At 40.9% G+C, this 17,086-nt stretch overlaps 1 protein-coding gene across 4 annotated transcripts in view; it reads right to left on the bottom strand.

Annotated features, from left to right (window-relative positions):
* dmxl2 (Dmx-like 2) overlaps positions 1-8,057 on the bottom strand; it is a 166,324-nt gene extending 158,267 nt beyond the window's left edge. For all 4 annotated transcript variants that reach the window (XM_041175389.1, XM_041175390.1, XM_041175391.1 and 1 more), the window contains exon 1: positions 7,703-8,057. In XM_041175389.1, the coding sequence (XP_041031323.1) occupies positions 7,703-7,789 (87 nt within the window). In that variant the 5' untranslated portion in view covers positions 7,790-8,057. The remainder of the gene's footprint in view (positions 1-7,702) is intronic.
* Between the last annotated feature and the right edge of the window lie 9,029 nt (positions 8,058-17,086).

The raw sequence follows: 17,086 nt of genomic DNA, 5'->3' as shown, positions 1-17,086 counted from the left end.
GGTAGTTTGATACAAATTAGCAATGACAACTGACAACTCACATTTTCTAAGGGGGTTATGCACATGCCACTTAGCATGCTCAAGATAAATGTGCAGGTTGCTGGGTTGGAGTCAGTTTCTCAATGCCCAGTTTTAACCCCACCCCAGCCCCATCCTCTCTAAACTCTCATACTCCTTCAAGCTAGAATTCAGCCCCTTGAGACCGTGTGTTAAGTATTCATGCTGTTACAATTGTAAAAAGGGTAATTTCAAAGATATGAGAAACTTTTATAGAGACCTCAACTTCAATCCGTTGTAATCCATGTGAACATCACTTACATATTCAAGTGCATAATTAGTACTGCAACCTGTATTTAGATGGAACAATGAGAACCTTCTGGGTTATGTTAGTTATGCGTAAATCATTTTTTAGGTGTGCATCTTCAAAGCTTTAAATATACTGTACAGAACCCTGCACTTGTGCAGTTCAACAAAATAATAAACAGGAAGAGAAAGTACAATCAAAACCTGCAAATATGAACTGAAGCAAGTAATTGGGTTTTGAAGCATCTGGTGCAGCAAAACAAACCTAGGCTCCATTTTAAATAATGAACTGTGTTGAGCAACTCAACTTTTGTGCCAAAGTAAAATTCAAACTTCACCACCAGAACAATGAGTTTAAGCAGTAGAAGACACAGAAGAACCTCATTTGCCTCCATTATGGATGCTTTATTATAATAGTGGAGAAAAGGAGAAACCAAAAGATGCTCAAGGGATATTTTGAGGCCTTTATGACAGAAAACCCACAGCCCAGAATTATTTCCAAAACAGACAGCATGATTTATTACCCAAAGGAATTAATTATTTAACATAAATATACACATCTTCACTTTTAAATTAAGCCCAGAATTAGTGCCCTCACCACAGTGAAAGCCTTAGCTTCTGAAGGTTACACAAGATGTATTCTGATTCATTCAAGTCAAAACATTTCCTTCTTTTTTTCTTTCCCCACCAGGGTATAGTTTCACACCCATTAGCTGTCTTCCTAGTCCCCGCTCAAATGGTGACAGCCATTAAAACTGCTCTTGGCAGGCTAGCTATTTGACCATAGGAAAGTGTAAACATGCACTTTTCAACTGCTAGTTTTGTCTTCCCGTGCTCAAGTACAAGGAAGCCAATTGTTGCATGCCTGTGCCATTCTGACTCAAATCAGCTCCCTCCACACAGTCCAGGATCAAGTATGCAGGCTTCCCATTTTGTGTACCTCAATAATAACAAATTGCATTTATATAGCACCTTCAATGTAGCAAAATGTCTTAGGAACTTCACAGGCGTGTGAAAGATGGTTTCAGCAGCAGATGAGTTGAGGCAGTGGCAGAGTCAGGAAATGATACACAAGTAGAAGAATGCGGTCTCCTGAAGTTCAATTCCTTTCTCCTTCAAATCTGCCATCATCTCCCCTCTCCTCAAAAAAAGCCCTTGACTCCTCTGTCCTTGCAAACTATGGCTCCATCTCCAAACTTGCTTTCCTTTCCAAAGTCCTTGAATGTGTTGTCACTTCCCAAATTCATGCCCACCTTTCCAGGAACTCCATGTTTGAATCCGTCTAATTAGGTTTCCACCCCAACCACAGTACCAAAACGGCTCTTACCAAAGTTACTAATGACATCCTCTGTAACTGTGCCAAAGGCAAACAATCCCTCCCCATCCTTCTCAACGTATCTGCAACCTTTGACATGATAATCACATCATCCTCCTCCAACACCTCTCCACTGTCATCCAACTGGATGGGATTGTGTTCACCTAGTTCCATTCTTACCTACCTTAGTCAAAGAATTGCCATCAATGGCTTCTCTTCCCATTCCTACACTGTTATCTCTGCTATGCCCTAAGGAGTTATCCTTAGACCCCTTCTATTTCTCATCTACATGCTGCCCCTCAGTGACATCATGCAAGAAAACATCAGTTTCCACATTATGAAATATAATAATTTTTATAAGGTTATTGGGATTTATTGTAAAGTAGGAATAGTGGGGTCTGAGTTGTGTGTATGTGTGTGAGATTTAATTGAATTAAAAGCAGCTGGTCTGAAGGCTTTGATGTATCAGAAGAAAAGCTAGGTTTGAAATGCTAAATAAGTAAACATGGCTGAAGTTTTAAAATGTGAGGTGTAAAAGGAAAATTTGCATTTTGGAGATAAACCAGAGTGGTCGTGAATTTCAAAGAGAGGGTAAAATGTTACACTTAGCTAGAAGAAACCAATATTTATTTTTCCCAAAGCTTATTGATAGAATTGGTACTATGAAAGATTTTTATTACTAGAAAGGCAAAGTCCAAAGACATATTGAAAAAATGGGATTTACATTAAAAAGGAAGAAACGTGTATAAAGTAGATGAGGTTAGGTGTAAGGAAAGAAGGTATTCGAAGATCTAACAAGTGTGAAAAGCCTCCAGTCTCTATGTACCAAGCTGCTGCCTGTAGGAACTAAAGCTAAGAGAATTCACCGTGAATATTCCTGTCCAGGGTATCATGTGCTTTGCCTGGGTCTTTAAAATCTATTTTATTTTACTGTTGCCTTAATGGAGGCGTAACTAGGAGTCAGATTAATTAGAGGAGCTAGGAGTTATTATAGTAGTAATTTGTAGGCCTATGTATGTGCTTAAAATTATTTCTTTCATTAATAAATGTTTAACTTAGTTTTATAAAAACCTCTAAGACTTGTTAGACTCATTACTACTGAATTCAAAGCACGCATGTCAAAATCAAAATACAAATTGCAAAATAATTGTGGCAGTTGTTTCAAGTTTCCCTCGGAGATTTGAGCAGCTTAGCACTTACCACCAGCTGTGCCGTAACAACATGTACACAGGTGACAACCTGCTTTACCTCATCACCACCTCTTTCAACCCCTTCACTGTCTCTAAATTATCAGACTGCTTATCTGACATCCAGCAAAAGATATGCAGAAATTTCCGCCAATTAAATATTTGGAAGACTGAAGCCATTGTCTTCAATCTCAGCTCCAAACTCTGCTCCAATTTCCACCTCTGTAACATCAGCTGTCTCTGCACCTGCCACAGCTCTTTTGAAACTCTCATCCATGCCTCTGTTACCTCCAGATTTGACTATTCTAAGCAATCCTGGCCAACCTCCGATCTGTACCCTTGATAGACTGGAGGTCATCCAAAACTCTACTGCCCGTGTCCTAACTTAAATCAAATGCAATGTGCCCATCACACCTGTGTTTACTGACCTATTCTGACTCCAATTTAAATAACGCCTCCATTTTAAAAATCTCATCCTTGTTTTCAAATCTTGCCATCACCTGGCCCCTTCCTACCTCTGTAATCACCTCCAGCCTACAACCCCAAGATATTTTTAATTCCAGCCTCTTGAGCATCTCTGGTTTTAAATCACTCCACAATTGGTAGTTATGCCTTCAACTGCCTAGGTCCTAAGCTCTGGAATTCCCTAAACATCTCTGCCTCACTTTCTTCTTTGACGGCATTCCACAAAAAAGTTCCTCCTTGACCAACCTTTGGTCACCTCCCCTGATATCTCATGTGGCTCAAGTGTCATATTTTTCTTTTTAGTAATGTCTTTGTAAAGTGCTATGGGACTTTTTATTATGTTGAATGTGTTACATAAATAAAAAGTTGTTGTTGGGACCTTTGTGATGGAGAATTTGTGGGGTCGCAATTTCAGCTCAGAGTCAAATGTTGCAATCTGGTTCAGCTCAGACAGTATCCTGGGAGAAGGATGGAGTCAATGGTTAGGGAACAGAGTTTGTGGCAGATGCTACAAGCAATGGGGGAAATCCCAGTGTTACAATACATTTTAGTAACTCATGATGCTAAGTCACAGGCCCCACCAAATGAGGAAGTGTAAAGTATTGCTGATACTGGAAATCTGAAATAAAAATAAAAAAAACTGGAAATATTCCGCAGGTCTGGCAGCATCTGAGGAGAGAGAAACAGGGTTAACATTTCAGGCCTATGATCTTTCATTGGAAGGTTCAGGTGAAAGGTCATCAACCTGAAACATAAACTCAGTTTCTCTCTCCATAGATGCTGCCAGGCCTGCAGAGAATTTCCAATGCAATAAACTTTGGTGTTGACAGTGGAGGGAATGGAATTTTAAACTGGCAGATGGGGTGCTGATCAAGTAGACTGCTTTAAACAGAGTCATATCAAGTTTCTCCAGTGTTGCAACTGCATCTATCAGACAAGTGGGAAGCATTCCATCACATTCCTGATTTGTGCCTTGTAGCTGGTCAAGAGGATTTTTGGAGTGAGGAGGTGAGCCACTCACTGCAGAATACCCAGCTTCTGACCAGTTCTACTAGCCACAGCATTAATGAATAGAGATAAACAATGTGCAATCAGCAGCAAAGAGCCCGCTTCTGGCTTATGATGGAGGGAAGGTCATTGATGAAGCAGCTGACGATAGTAAGACCTAGGATGTTGCCATTAGGAACTCCTACAGCAATGGCCTGAGCTGAGATGATGGACTTCCATCAACCACAACAATCTTCTTTTGTGAAAAGTATGACTCCAGCCACTGAAGAGTTTTCTACTTGACTTCAGTTTTACTAGGGTTCCTTGGTGGCTTACTCAGTTGAGCAATCTTGATCTCAAAGGAAATGGCTCTTACCTCTGGAATTCAGCTCATTTCCACAAATGGAGCAAGGCTATGAGGTCTGGAGCCAAGTGGTCCTGGCAGAATTCAAACTGACAAATTGAGCACTGATGAGTCGTTTACTGGTAAGCAGATGCCACTTGATAGCACTGTTGATAACTCCTTCCACTTTTCCAATCATTGAGAGCAACCTTCATGACGGATATTTGGAAGGGTTGGATTTTTTTCTGGTTAGGGCATAAATGCCAGTGTTGCGACTGTAATAAGTCAGAAAATATGCAAAACCCTGTAATGAAAACAAAATGCTGGAAAAACTCAGCAGGTCTGACAGCATCTGTGGAGAGGAACATAGTTAACGTCACAAGTCTGTATAACCCTTATTCAGAGCTCAGAAGAAGGGTCAAACAGACTCAAAACTTTTAACTCTTTCTCTCCCTACAGATGCTGTCAGACCTGCTGAGTTTTTCCAGCAATTTCTGTTTTTATTTCAGATTTCCAGCATCCGCAGTATTTTGCTTTTATCTTAGTGGGAAACCCCATGTTCTTCTTCAAATGGTTCACCTGAATTGGCAGACAAAGCTTTGATTTAATGGATCTCCCAAAAGATAGCACCTCCATCAACAACAGTTTGTATTTATTAAGCACCTTTAATATAGCAAAACATCTCAAGGCACTTAAGAGGGGCACTAACAGTAAAGGAATCTGGCATTGAACTACGGGGAGATATTAGGGTGGATGACCAAAAGCTTGATCAAAGAGATAGACTTTAAGAAGCACCTTAAAAGGAGAGTCGGAGAGGAGAATTCCATATAGGGTGGGTAAGGTCATGGAGGGATATGAAAACAAAGAGAGTAATTTTAAAATCGAGATGTTCTTAACTGGGTGTCAGTGTCAGTAAGCGAGCACAGAAGTGATGGGCAAATGGAATTTGGTGCAAGTTAGGACACAGCAGCAATTACTTCAAGTTTACAGACAGTAAAAAATGGGAGGCCTGCCAATGTTACATTGAAATAATCAAGTCAGGGGTTTCAACAGCAGATGAACTGCAGCAGACAGAATTGGACAATGTTACAGAGGCAGAAATAGGCTGTCTTAGCGATGGCACAGTAATATAGCCAGAGGCTCACCTTGCGATCAAATATACCAAAGTTGCAATCAGTCTGCTTCAACCTCAAAGTTAACAAGGAGAGGGATGGAGTCAGTAACAAGGGAAAGGAGTTTGTGGCATTCACTCAGCACTGTACAGAAATGCTGACCTGGAATATGTACTTAAGTCTGAACCTTGAAGTCAAGGCAAGAGTGCTGCCAACTTTATTGAGCTGGCACTTATAAATCATAATTTGTATATTACATCAGAAAAAAAAATCACAACAAAATTTAGTTTATCAAAGTGCTATAAAGTAAAAAATGGCATTTGCTTCCAGGAAAAACTGATTATATAACTCGACACTCTTGCATACTTGGCCCAAATCTTCCAATCAGCATCGGAACCGCTGCATCCAACACTGATCAGTCAGAAAACTGCGCACTTACCAGGTTACGGTTAAAAAGGTTGCACTTCCTCAAGAACTCGCTTGGCACAGAAATCCATGCGGAGACGTACAAAGGGGATCAGTGCAGAACACATACCCCTTTTTAAGAACACGAGCTACCATTTGGTCTGTTAAAAGGCCTAGTTTGAATGTTAGTGAACAGGTGAATGGATGAGGTGGGGGGGGGGGGGTTGAGGGGCAGGTAAGGGGGGGTAAGTGAGTGAGAGGTGGTCATTCGTGAGAGGTGGAGGTCGTTTGTGGGGAGGGAGGTCAAAGGGGTGATTGGGGGTCAGTTTTGTAGATACCCAGATGCTAGACTAGGTTTTAATCTGTCTAATATTTCCTGAGTAACTATTCAGGTAAGTACCACGGATCTCTTTCAAGTCTGTGGCGGGTCCCGGGGAGCAGGCGAATTGCCCATCAGAAGTGGAAGCCCAGGCAATTCTCACATAGGTCCGCATATCAGGACTTCCCCAGGATCCCGAAGCGCATCTCAGTCTCTAACAATCCGGAGACTTAAAGATTATATCCTACTACAACTCCTGCTCTGAATTTGTTACATCTGCAGTAATTTAAACAGCATCCTCTTTTGCATTTAAAGTACGTTGGGAAGTGTAGGAATTCTTCGTAGCAAAATCCTGGCAAATGATCAAAATGCACCAGTGATAACAGATCTTTTTTGCGTCTGTATAGAAGGTTCGTTTCCGTTCTGCACTTCTCAATTGCAACAGTCAAGGGAGCTCGATTTCGATGGGTTGCACCGTGCGATTGAATTTTCGCCAGTGTTCCCAGCGAATTGGTACTAAACGCAATCACTGTGCATCATGCAGCTTCCGAGATGTCAGCATCCGTTTTAATCTACAGGCAGTAAGGGTGCAATGCCATTACAAACAACTTATGGGAACCTGTTGGAAATTCTGAAGGACGTCACCGTCAGCCAGTTTCTACACCATGATTTATTAATGCCATCAAGCCAGCAATCAGCCAACCCCAACCATGGCAAAAAAAATTAACGGCAACACCTTTCCAGAAAACAATAAGGCTGGAACCCAAATGCAGAACAGGGGGGAAGAGTCATGTATATTTGTGCTGATGCTCACGTTTTGTTACCATCATGAGACTTGCAGAGCTGGGAGAGGGGGGGAGGCAGCTGAGCAACTGCACTCCCATTTCTTCGGATCTGCTTACTAAGAAGCCTAGGGAGAATTAATGCCAACAGCAGTCAGGAATGCACCACCCCTGCAAATACAATATATTGTAAATACAAGTTAATTCAAGCTTCAGTGCACCTCTATTGATTCCCCATATGATCAGATGGCCTGCTGCACCACTGCTGACTGACAGTAACAGTGCATTGATATTCGAAGGGGAGGCTTTTTTTAATCTACATATTCATATAAATGTGTGACTGGGAACCCCACACACTTTGCACTGATCATATTTGCTGCTGATCACATCATTTAAAGCCCGGGTCAGGCCTGGAGCCGCAATGCATCGGAGCCAATGCACACCTTCCCCCCCCCACCCCCCACCTTCCCCCTCTCTCACTCACCGTGAACGGAATGTCAGCGACGCCCCCGACCGAATAGCAGTTGTCCCCGGGGTTGACAGCGCCGGTCAGCACCTGATGGAGATGCATCCTCTCTCGGGCAGCCCAGCCAAGCCAGGCCCGGCCCGGTCCAGTCCGGTCCGGTCCGGTCCGGTCCAGCCGCCTCCACAACCTTCGCACTCAAAACATCCCGGCTCGCTCTCACCTGAATTAAAGGGTCTGATTTTTTTAAAAAATTATTCCCTTTTACTTTTTATTCCTCCTTTCTGACGGGGAAGATTAGCCGGATTGAAAGCACCGCTGCTCTCTCCCTCTCTCTGTGTAAAATGAGCTCCGGCTCTCGGACGCTGCTTCGACTTATTTTAAAATGCCCGGATCAGTCAGCGGCGCCGCGCATGCGCCCCCGCGCGCCCTCATTTCGGCAGCTCCACTTTCACCAGGGCGGGGGTGACGCTTGGATGACGTCATCCCCGGCGGCATGCTCGCTGACGCAGCCCTTGTTGCATCGTTAACCTGCCCTGTGCCTGGGGCCCTTTGCTTACATGGTTTGCAACATCTAGCCCCAAGCCACTCTCTTCTGGGTACCACTGAAAGTCCAGAACCACCAATATTTCCTCTGAACCAGATTTTCTTAGCTGCAACTTACCTCGGAAGAAATAGGATTTTCTTGTTCTTCCAATAGAATGTCTCCTTTCAACTCCTATTCATTGACCCATTCTGCAAGTGTCTGTTATTGTCTTGCTAAGATTGTTAAAAACATTTCAGCCCCATGTATTCCTCCCCGCCGTGCACAAGGGGAATGCACCATGCCACCCCTGAGCCTGTCCGGATTTACAGATTCCAGTCATTAGCTTAGCCTGATCCTTGACAGCATCCACATCCAATGCCTGAGCAACAGCAAGGACTGACAACTCTGAGGCCTAATTGCTACTGTCCATAAACAGCAGCCTGAAGGCTTATAACCTGAAGAATATAGCAGATCCTTGTAATGAAAAGGCTATGTGGCCTTCTAAGACCTCCCAATGCAAGATGGACTGCAGTGCAAGGGTTATCAACAACTTCTTCAAACATCCCTCCTAATGGGCACTCAACCACCACACAGAAAGGAAAATGAGGTGCAGTTATGCCTCTCCCCTTGTTTCTACTGCCTGTACAAATTCTAGGCATATTGCTCCATCTAGCCGACTCCCCCACTTCATCCCGGAAGATGCAGAAATACCAAAGCAACATAAAAGGATAACAATACACTGTTCGCCCCTTTCTCCTCTCTGTGCCTGGAATGACCATCAGAGTCTTTATTTTCTCAGAAAATCATGCAATAGATTGGAATCTGTTGAAAGAATACAACCTTTTAATTTAAAAAAATGATTGTGACAGAAAGTTGATTTTTATCTGTCTATTTTTTCAACTTATGTTTTGTATTTCCAGCAACAGCAAGAAAGGAGTTAAAACTTAAACCACCAAGGGTAATTCTCAAAAAAACTATCAAGGATAATTACAGTGGTGTATGTTGCTGTGTATTTCTTAAATGGCCTTAACCGCTTATTCAGTCATGAGCTTCTTTGTTATCACCAAAGTTTGGCAATCCTTTCAATATTTGTGAGGCAGATGCAGATTTATGTGGACTGGTATTCTAACGTTATTGTAAGAGTTGCAACTGTCCATTGCTTTTTTGTCGAAACACAGTTTCAAATGAATTGCCGTCAACTTCTGTGACTATGTTTGAGAAAACAATCAGTATCAGCTATTAAGCCAACAGATAAAAAAAAAAATCCCTCTCTAAGTTTGTGCCATATATCTAGAGAGCCATGACAGGTAGTATTAGTCCAAGCTTAGGAAGAGTTATATTTATTATTTTATATATCAAAGAGAATAAAGAAATGCATGACTCACTGTTTTACAATGTATACTGTAGATTTACCTGTCTTATTTAAATAAAACTTTTTCAGAGCCTTAATTCTCAGTTGGATTGAATGTACATTCAGTCTGCCTTTCAAAGAGAAGAATCATGATATACTAGTAGCTGACATAAAGAAGAAGGCTGTATTAGCTATATGACTTAGTTGTATTTATTGGCATAAGAGTTACTCTGTTAATGTATTTAGTAACAGCATAAATGTATTAATAACAATTTTTTCTGCTATCCATAGTAAAATTATAAATTGGATCATGTTTAATCTGCACCTCTTCTTCATTCACAAGCCTTTGCTCTGTAACCCTTGACACCCTTATCAAAACAATCTATCAGTCTACACTTGAAAATTTCAATTGTTCCACAGGTTTTGGGGACAGTTCCAGCTTTCCTCTACCATTTCTGTGGAAAAAAGCCCCTCCTGATTTCACTCCTAAACAGCTGAGCTCTAATTTTAAAATTGTACCCTATTATTCTTGAAATCGCACTAGAGGAAATAGTTTCTCTGTATCTACATTATTGGATCCCTTAGTTATTTCAAATACCCCATTAAATTATCCCTCTAAACTCAAGGATAAAAGTCAAGTTTATGCACCCTGCTCTTGGAATTGGGGTGGTGGCATAGTGGTAATGTTATGGGACTGGTAGAGCTCTGGGGATATGGGCTCAAATCCTATCCAATCATAGCAGCTGGTGGAATTTCAACACAATTAATTAATCTGGACTATAAAATTAATCTCAATAATGATGACCATGTATCGTTGGTTGTTGTAAAAAAAAACAGCTTGTTCACTAATGCCCTTTAGGAAAAGAAATCTGCTGGCCTGATCATGTGACTCCAAGTTCACAACAATGTGGTTGTCTCTTAGCTACCCTCTGAAATAACCTAGGACAATTAGGGATGGGTAACAAATGCTCATGATACACACATATCATTAAAGAAAAAAAAATCCTGGTATAATTATGGCACATCTATTTTGTAATAGGTCCAAGGCCAATATATCTATCCTGAGCTTCAGAATGAAATGCAGTACTCTGGAGTACTGCAAGTGAAGCATGTACATGGACAATAAAATCTCTTTATTCTTTTACACTTCCTAGTCTTTCAACATTAAGAAAATATTCCAATTTGTCTTCCCTGGATTCTTCAGAGACTCCCCATATCTGCTAATAAAGGGTAGGTGTTAGGTTAAGTGGTCAGCAGATCCAGGAGTGTCCTCCCCAAACCATTGGTGATCATTCCCACTCCCCCCTACAACATAGCCCAATCCAATAACCCACTAGGAATTTATCTAAGGGACAATGATGGCACCTTTGATCTTATTGTCGTTTAAATAGTCGTTTGGCAGTACAGAATTTGATTATTGCTGAAAAAAGAGACATGTCTAAGCTTTTCATCTTGCACTCATCAGGACACTCGCATGAATACAAATATAAGGGGAAGACAACAATTTATACTGTATGGAAGAGAGTGCTGATTGGTTGGTGAGTGGCATTGCCATGGAGAATATGCCATTGATCATTTGACATTGCTCGCCTATTCACCAATTCCCACTTAAGGAAGCCATAGATATTTGCGCTGCAGCATTATATCATGGCAATCTAGACCTGTCACAATTACACATATCAATATTCATTGAACTTAGGAACTCACCAACTCGTGCAGTTGAGTTCAGTTTTAATTACACCATATATGCCCAAATAGATGGTGTTGACATGGGATCCCCTTTAGGCCCAACTCTTGTGAACATCTTTGTTGGGTTCCATGAGAAATGTGTCTTTGATGGAATGACACCTAACCTCCTAACCCTCGCATATTTCCAATATGTAGATGATACTTTTGCTATATTTAAATCCGCAACTGGATGTAACAATTTCATTTCATGTCTTAATGGGCTCCATCCTGCACTCAAATTCACCTATGAAATGGAGCAATCAAATGAACTCCCCATCCTTGACATACTAGATGAGAAATCTGCCAGGGGATTCTCTACCATGATCTACCGCAAGCCTGCTTTCACTGGTCAATATACACGTTGGGATTCTTACAGTTCCATGTGCTGTAAGATTGGTCTTATCGGCAACCTTGTAAATAGGGCCCGAGCCAGTTGTTCACCATGTAAACTTGATGCTGAAGTAGGACCCATCAAAGCCACCCTGCAGGATAGTGGCTACCCTGAACAGATCATTTCACGCTGTGTATCAAGCAAGCTCATGAACGGACCTAAGATCATCACTTTCAGCCCAGAAAAGTGTCCAGCCTACCTCAGACTATCCTGGAAGGACAAGGCATCTCAAAAATTTAAGCAACAGGTGAAGCTAGCTGTCCCACACCGCTACTAAGCAGTAGCAACATAAGTGGTATTTGCCACTAACTAGATGCTGCTGTCAAGCCAGAAATACCTTCTGCCTATCACACAAATGAGCAATGTGGTATATGAATTTCAGTGCTAGTGTGATGCTAGGCTGTACATCCCAAAGATTGGCGGATCGTATCAAACAACATGCTCTGTTCACAATGGGCAGGGCACAGACCGTACCCAATCAGCCCCTGCTTGCAAAACTCAAAACACAGTGCCCAACATTAGATGTGATTCCACGATTGGACAACATTCGCTGAATAATCCTCAATGTGCTAAGAATTATGCTGACAACCAATTTAAGATTGTCAGTTGAGCTCATTGTGTGACACATATGCGTGTACTGGAAGCTACATATATTAATATACAGGACCCTGTTCTTTGCAGACAGAAAGAACATATACATACATTGTGCCTGTTTCAGCTAAAGAAAATAAGTGGCTGCCATTCGCTGACTCATTCCTCAGGGCAATGCCTTGACAAATCAGGGTCAAGCTGCCTGGTTTAAATTTCAAACAATGTTTGGCAGTTAACTGTCAGTCACCATCAGTGGTGCATTCTCCATGGCAATGCCACTTTCCAACCAATCAGGACTCTCTTCACGCACAATATAAATTGTTGTCTTCCCCTTGTATTGGTATTCTTGCAAGTGTCCGATGAGTGCAACATGAAAACCTTAGACATCTCTCTTTTTTTCAGTACTACTGTTGTTTGTGGAACTTTGCTATGTATCGCTGGGTCAAAAACCTAGATCTCTCTTCCTACCAGCACTGTGGATGTATCTACATGAGGTGGACTGCAGCAGTCCAAGAAGATGGTTCACTATCACCTTCTCAAGGCTGACTGTATGGATGGACAATAACTGTTGCCATTGCTGGTGACACTCACAGCCCATGAAAGAATAAAAAGAAATTGACTGCCATGTTTGTCAACAGAAGTGATTGTATTTCAGAAAGTAATTCATAAATTGGCTGTGAAATATTTTAAGACATTATGAATGTCTGAAAGGTGTAATGTGAACTTTCTTCTTTCCATTACCTCAGGGATCAGGGTCAAGGAATCTCGATCAAGCTCTTTAGAAATGCAGGGGGAAATGTACTCCAGCTGAAAAAGTAAAGAAGAAACAGTCTCTACAATGGCCATCAACTCTGGCCTTTCTATCCTTGGCCAATTGCCCTATCACCATTATACCTTCTTCACCATCTACCCCTTCCTCATTACCATGCTGTACAATATGCAGTACTACCTAAGCCTCAGTTATTCCCAAAAATGGGAAAATGTGGGCTGATTCTTGATGCTTACACAAATGGCAATTTCTCATTTTTCCATTATCTGTGAGAAGAGAAGAAGCTACTTTTGTAAGTGGGTTAGTACACTTTGCCAATTCATCTTTAAAATTGTCATGAAAGCAGTGATGTAGAAAACTCATTATCCGGGTGACAACATTCATGCTAGTGGCTGCACAAATCAGAAACTAACATGAACTTGGAATGTGCTAGCTAGTGAATATCTCTTAACTCTCAGCTCCGCAGTAGTTATGCCTATGTGGATGTTCATCAGGATCCTTTGTTAAGGAAATATCTACCGCTATGCTGTTTTACATCACATTTCTCAATGAAAGTGACATCAGCAGACATTATGGGTGACAGCTTTCCCATATAGTTCTAATATGCCAACACAAATATTATGAGACCTCATCAATAAAACATTTCACAACTAGGAACATAAGACATAGGAAAGAGGAGTAGGAATAGGCCATTCAGCCCCTCGAGACTGCTCCACCATTCAATTAAATCACGGCTGATCTTCTACTTCAACACAATTTCCCTGCACTATCCCCATAACCATTGATGTCTTTACTATCTAGAAATCTATAGATCTCTGTCTTGAACATATTCAATGACTGAGCCTTCGCAGCCCCCTGAAACAGAGAATTCCAAAGATTTACCACCCTCTGAGTGAAGAAATTCCTTCTCATCTCAGTCTTAAATGGCCTACCCTTTATTCTGAGACTGTATCTCTGATCGCAGGCCCAATATCCAGAGGAAACATCCTTCCTGCATCCACCTCGTCAAACCTTGTAAGATTCCTGAGTATTTCAATAAGATCGCCTCTCATTCATCTAAACTGTAGAAAATACAGGCCCAGTCTCCTCAATCTCTCCTCATAGGACAATCACACCATCCCAGGAATCAGTCTGGTGAACCTTCGTTACACTCCCTCTAAGGCAACTATATTCTTCCTTAGGTAGTGAGACCGAAACTGTATGCAATACTCCAGGTGCGGTCTCACCAAGGCTCTATACAATTGCAGCAAGACTTCTTTATTCTTGTACTCAAATCATCTTGGAATAAAAGCCAACATATCATTTGCCTTTTTAATTGCTTGCTGCATTTGCATGAACAAGGGCACCCAGGACCCTTTCAACATCAACACTTCTCAATCTCTCATCATTTAAGAAATACCCTGCATTTCTATGTTTCCTACCAAAGTGGATAACTTCACATTTTTCCAGATTATATTCCATTTACCATGTTTTTGCCCACTCACTTATCCTGTCTAAATCTTTGAAGCCTCTTTGCATCCACCTCATGACTCACATTCCTACCTGGTTTTGGGCAATCAGCAAATTTGGAAATATTACATTTGGTCCCCACATCCAAATCATTGATATAGTTTGTGAATAGTTGAGGCCCAAGCACTGATTTTTGTGATACCCCACTAGTCACAGCCTGCCAACCTGAGAATGACCTGTTCATTCCTATTTTCTGTTTTCTGTCCATGAACCAATTCTCGATCCATGCCAGTATATTACCACCAATCCCATGCACTCTAATTTTGTTTAATAACCTCTTGGAGCCTTATCGAAAGCCTTTTTAACGTCCAGATACACCACACCCACTCATTCCCCCTTATCTATTCTGCTAGTTACATTCTTAGAAAATGCCAACAGGTTTGTCAAACATGATTTCCCTTTCAGAAATCTATGCCCAATCCTCCCAGTATTTTCTAAGTGTTCGGTTATCACATCCTTTGTGACAGATTCTACCATTTTCCCTATAACTGTCATCAGGTTAACAGGTCTGTAGTTTCCCTTCTTTACCTTCTTTCTTAAACAATGGGGTTACATTTGCTACCTTCCAATCTGCAGGCATCAATCCAGAATCCATAGAATTTTCGACACTCTGGGGTGTAGATCATCAGGTCCAGGGGATTTATCAACTTTCAGTCCCATTAACTTCTCCACTACTACCTTTTTTACTAATACTAAATACTTTCAGTTCCTCTTTCCTGTTAATCCCTTGCTTCACTAATATTTCTAATATTTTGTATCTTCCTCCATGAAGACAGACATAAAGAATGTGTTTAATTTCTATGCCATTTCCTTATTCTGCATTATAAATTTTACTGTCTCTGCCTGTAATGGGCCCAACTTTGTCTTTGCTCATCTTTTACTTTTCACATATCTATAGAAGCTTTTACATCCCATTTTCATGTTTCTAGCTAGTTTACTATCATATTCTATTTACCCTTTCTTGAGCAATTTCTTGGTCCTCCTTCGTTGAGTTCTAAGAACCTCCCAATCCTCAGGCTTAATTTTTTGGCAACTTTATAAACCTCCTCCTTTGATCCAATACAATCTTTAATTTCTCTTGTTAGCCACAGGTGGATCACTTTTCCAGTTGGGTTTTTGTGCCTCAAAGTAATATATATTTGTTGTAAACCATGTATTAATTCTTAAATGCTGGCCATCGCCTATTTCCTGTTATACCTTTTAATGTAGTTTCCCAATCTACCACAACCAACTTGCTCCTTTGTAGTTTCCCTTCTTTAGATGTAAGAACCTAGTTTTGGATTGAACTATATCACTTTAAAACTTAATGTAAAATTCTATCGTATTATGGTCACTCTTCCCTAAAGGCTCCTTTACAATGAGATTATTAATTAGCCCTTTCTCATTGCACTGTTCTAGAAAACCATCCTCCATACATTCCAGGAATTTATCCTCCACAGCATTAGTGCTAAATTGGTTTACCCAGTCTTTATGTAGATTGAAGTCCTCCATGATTATTGTATTACCCTTGTTACATGCACCCCTAATTTTCTGATTTATACCATGCCCTACTTTACCGCTACTGTTTGGTGGCATACAAATAACTCCCACCAATTTTGCTGTCCCTTGCTGTTTCTTAGTTTCACTCAAACTGATTCGACATCTTGATCTTCTGATCTAAGATCTTCTCTTTCTAATATACTGATCTCATCCTTTATTAACAGAACTACTTCAGCCCCTTTTCAATTTTGCCTATCCTTCCTAAATTGTCAAATACCCTTAGATATTCAGTTCCCTGCCTTGGTCTCTGTAATGACAATTAGATCATACCCATTTACTTCTATTTATGCCAGCAATTCACCTACCTTATTGCAAATGCTAAATGCATTCAGTTAGAGTACCTTTAATTCTGCCTTGTTGACATTTTTTGTATTTTGACCCTATTAGATGCTAGCCTTTGTTTCCACTGTCTTCCAATTTTGCTTAATACTTTTCTTCCTACCCTTGCCAGCTTTGTTTCTATCTTCCTATTTCTATACTTACAACTATGTGGTACTGGGAGTAATACTGAAATTACTGCCTTTGAAGTCCTGCTTTATAATTTCCTTCCTAGCTGTCTGAAACCTGCCTTCAGGACTTCATCCCTCTTTCCAACTATGTTGTTGGTACCGTTGTGGACCATGACCTCTGACTGTTCATCGTCCCCTATTAGAATGTCCTGCAGCTGCTCGACAAACTTGAAGCTGGCACCAGGGAGGCAACGTTACATGCAACTATCAATACAAGACTAAATGTGGCTTCTGCTGACAATGTTTGCAATATATTAAGCTATCAAATTTCTAAATAAAGACATGGTTTCATAATGTAATTGTAGACTCTTATGTTTCCTTTTAAGGAGAATAACATTATAAGCCCCTTCCTTCATCACATTTTGAATTTTAGAAACATGGAGGATATGTGAGAGAAATGCTTTGATTTACACCTGATATTTTGATCATCAACTCATTTAATTGTCAACCTTCTCTGTCTTCTGTATCATGGGAGCATATAGGACCACTGTG

Source organism: Carcharodon carcharias, chromosome 26, assembly GCF_017639515.1.
Source record: "Carcharodon carcharias isolate sCarCar2 chromosome 26, sCarCar2.pri, whole genome shotgun sequence".
Classification (NCBI taxonomy): Eukaryota; Metazoa; Chordata; class Chondrichthyes; order Lamniformes; family Lamnidae; genus Carcharodon; species Carcharodon carcharias.
The sequence above is the reverse complement of the archived record's forward strand: the minus strand, read 5'-3'. Positions and strand labels throughout refer to the sequence as shown.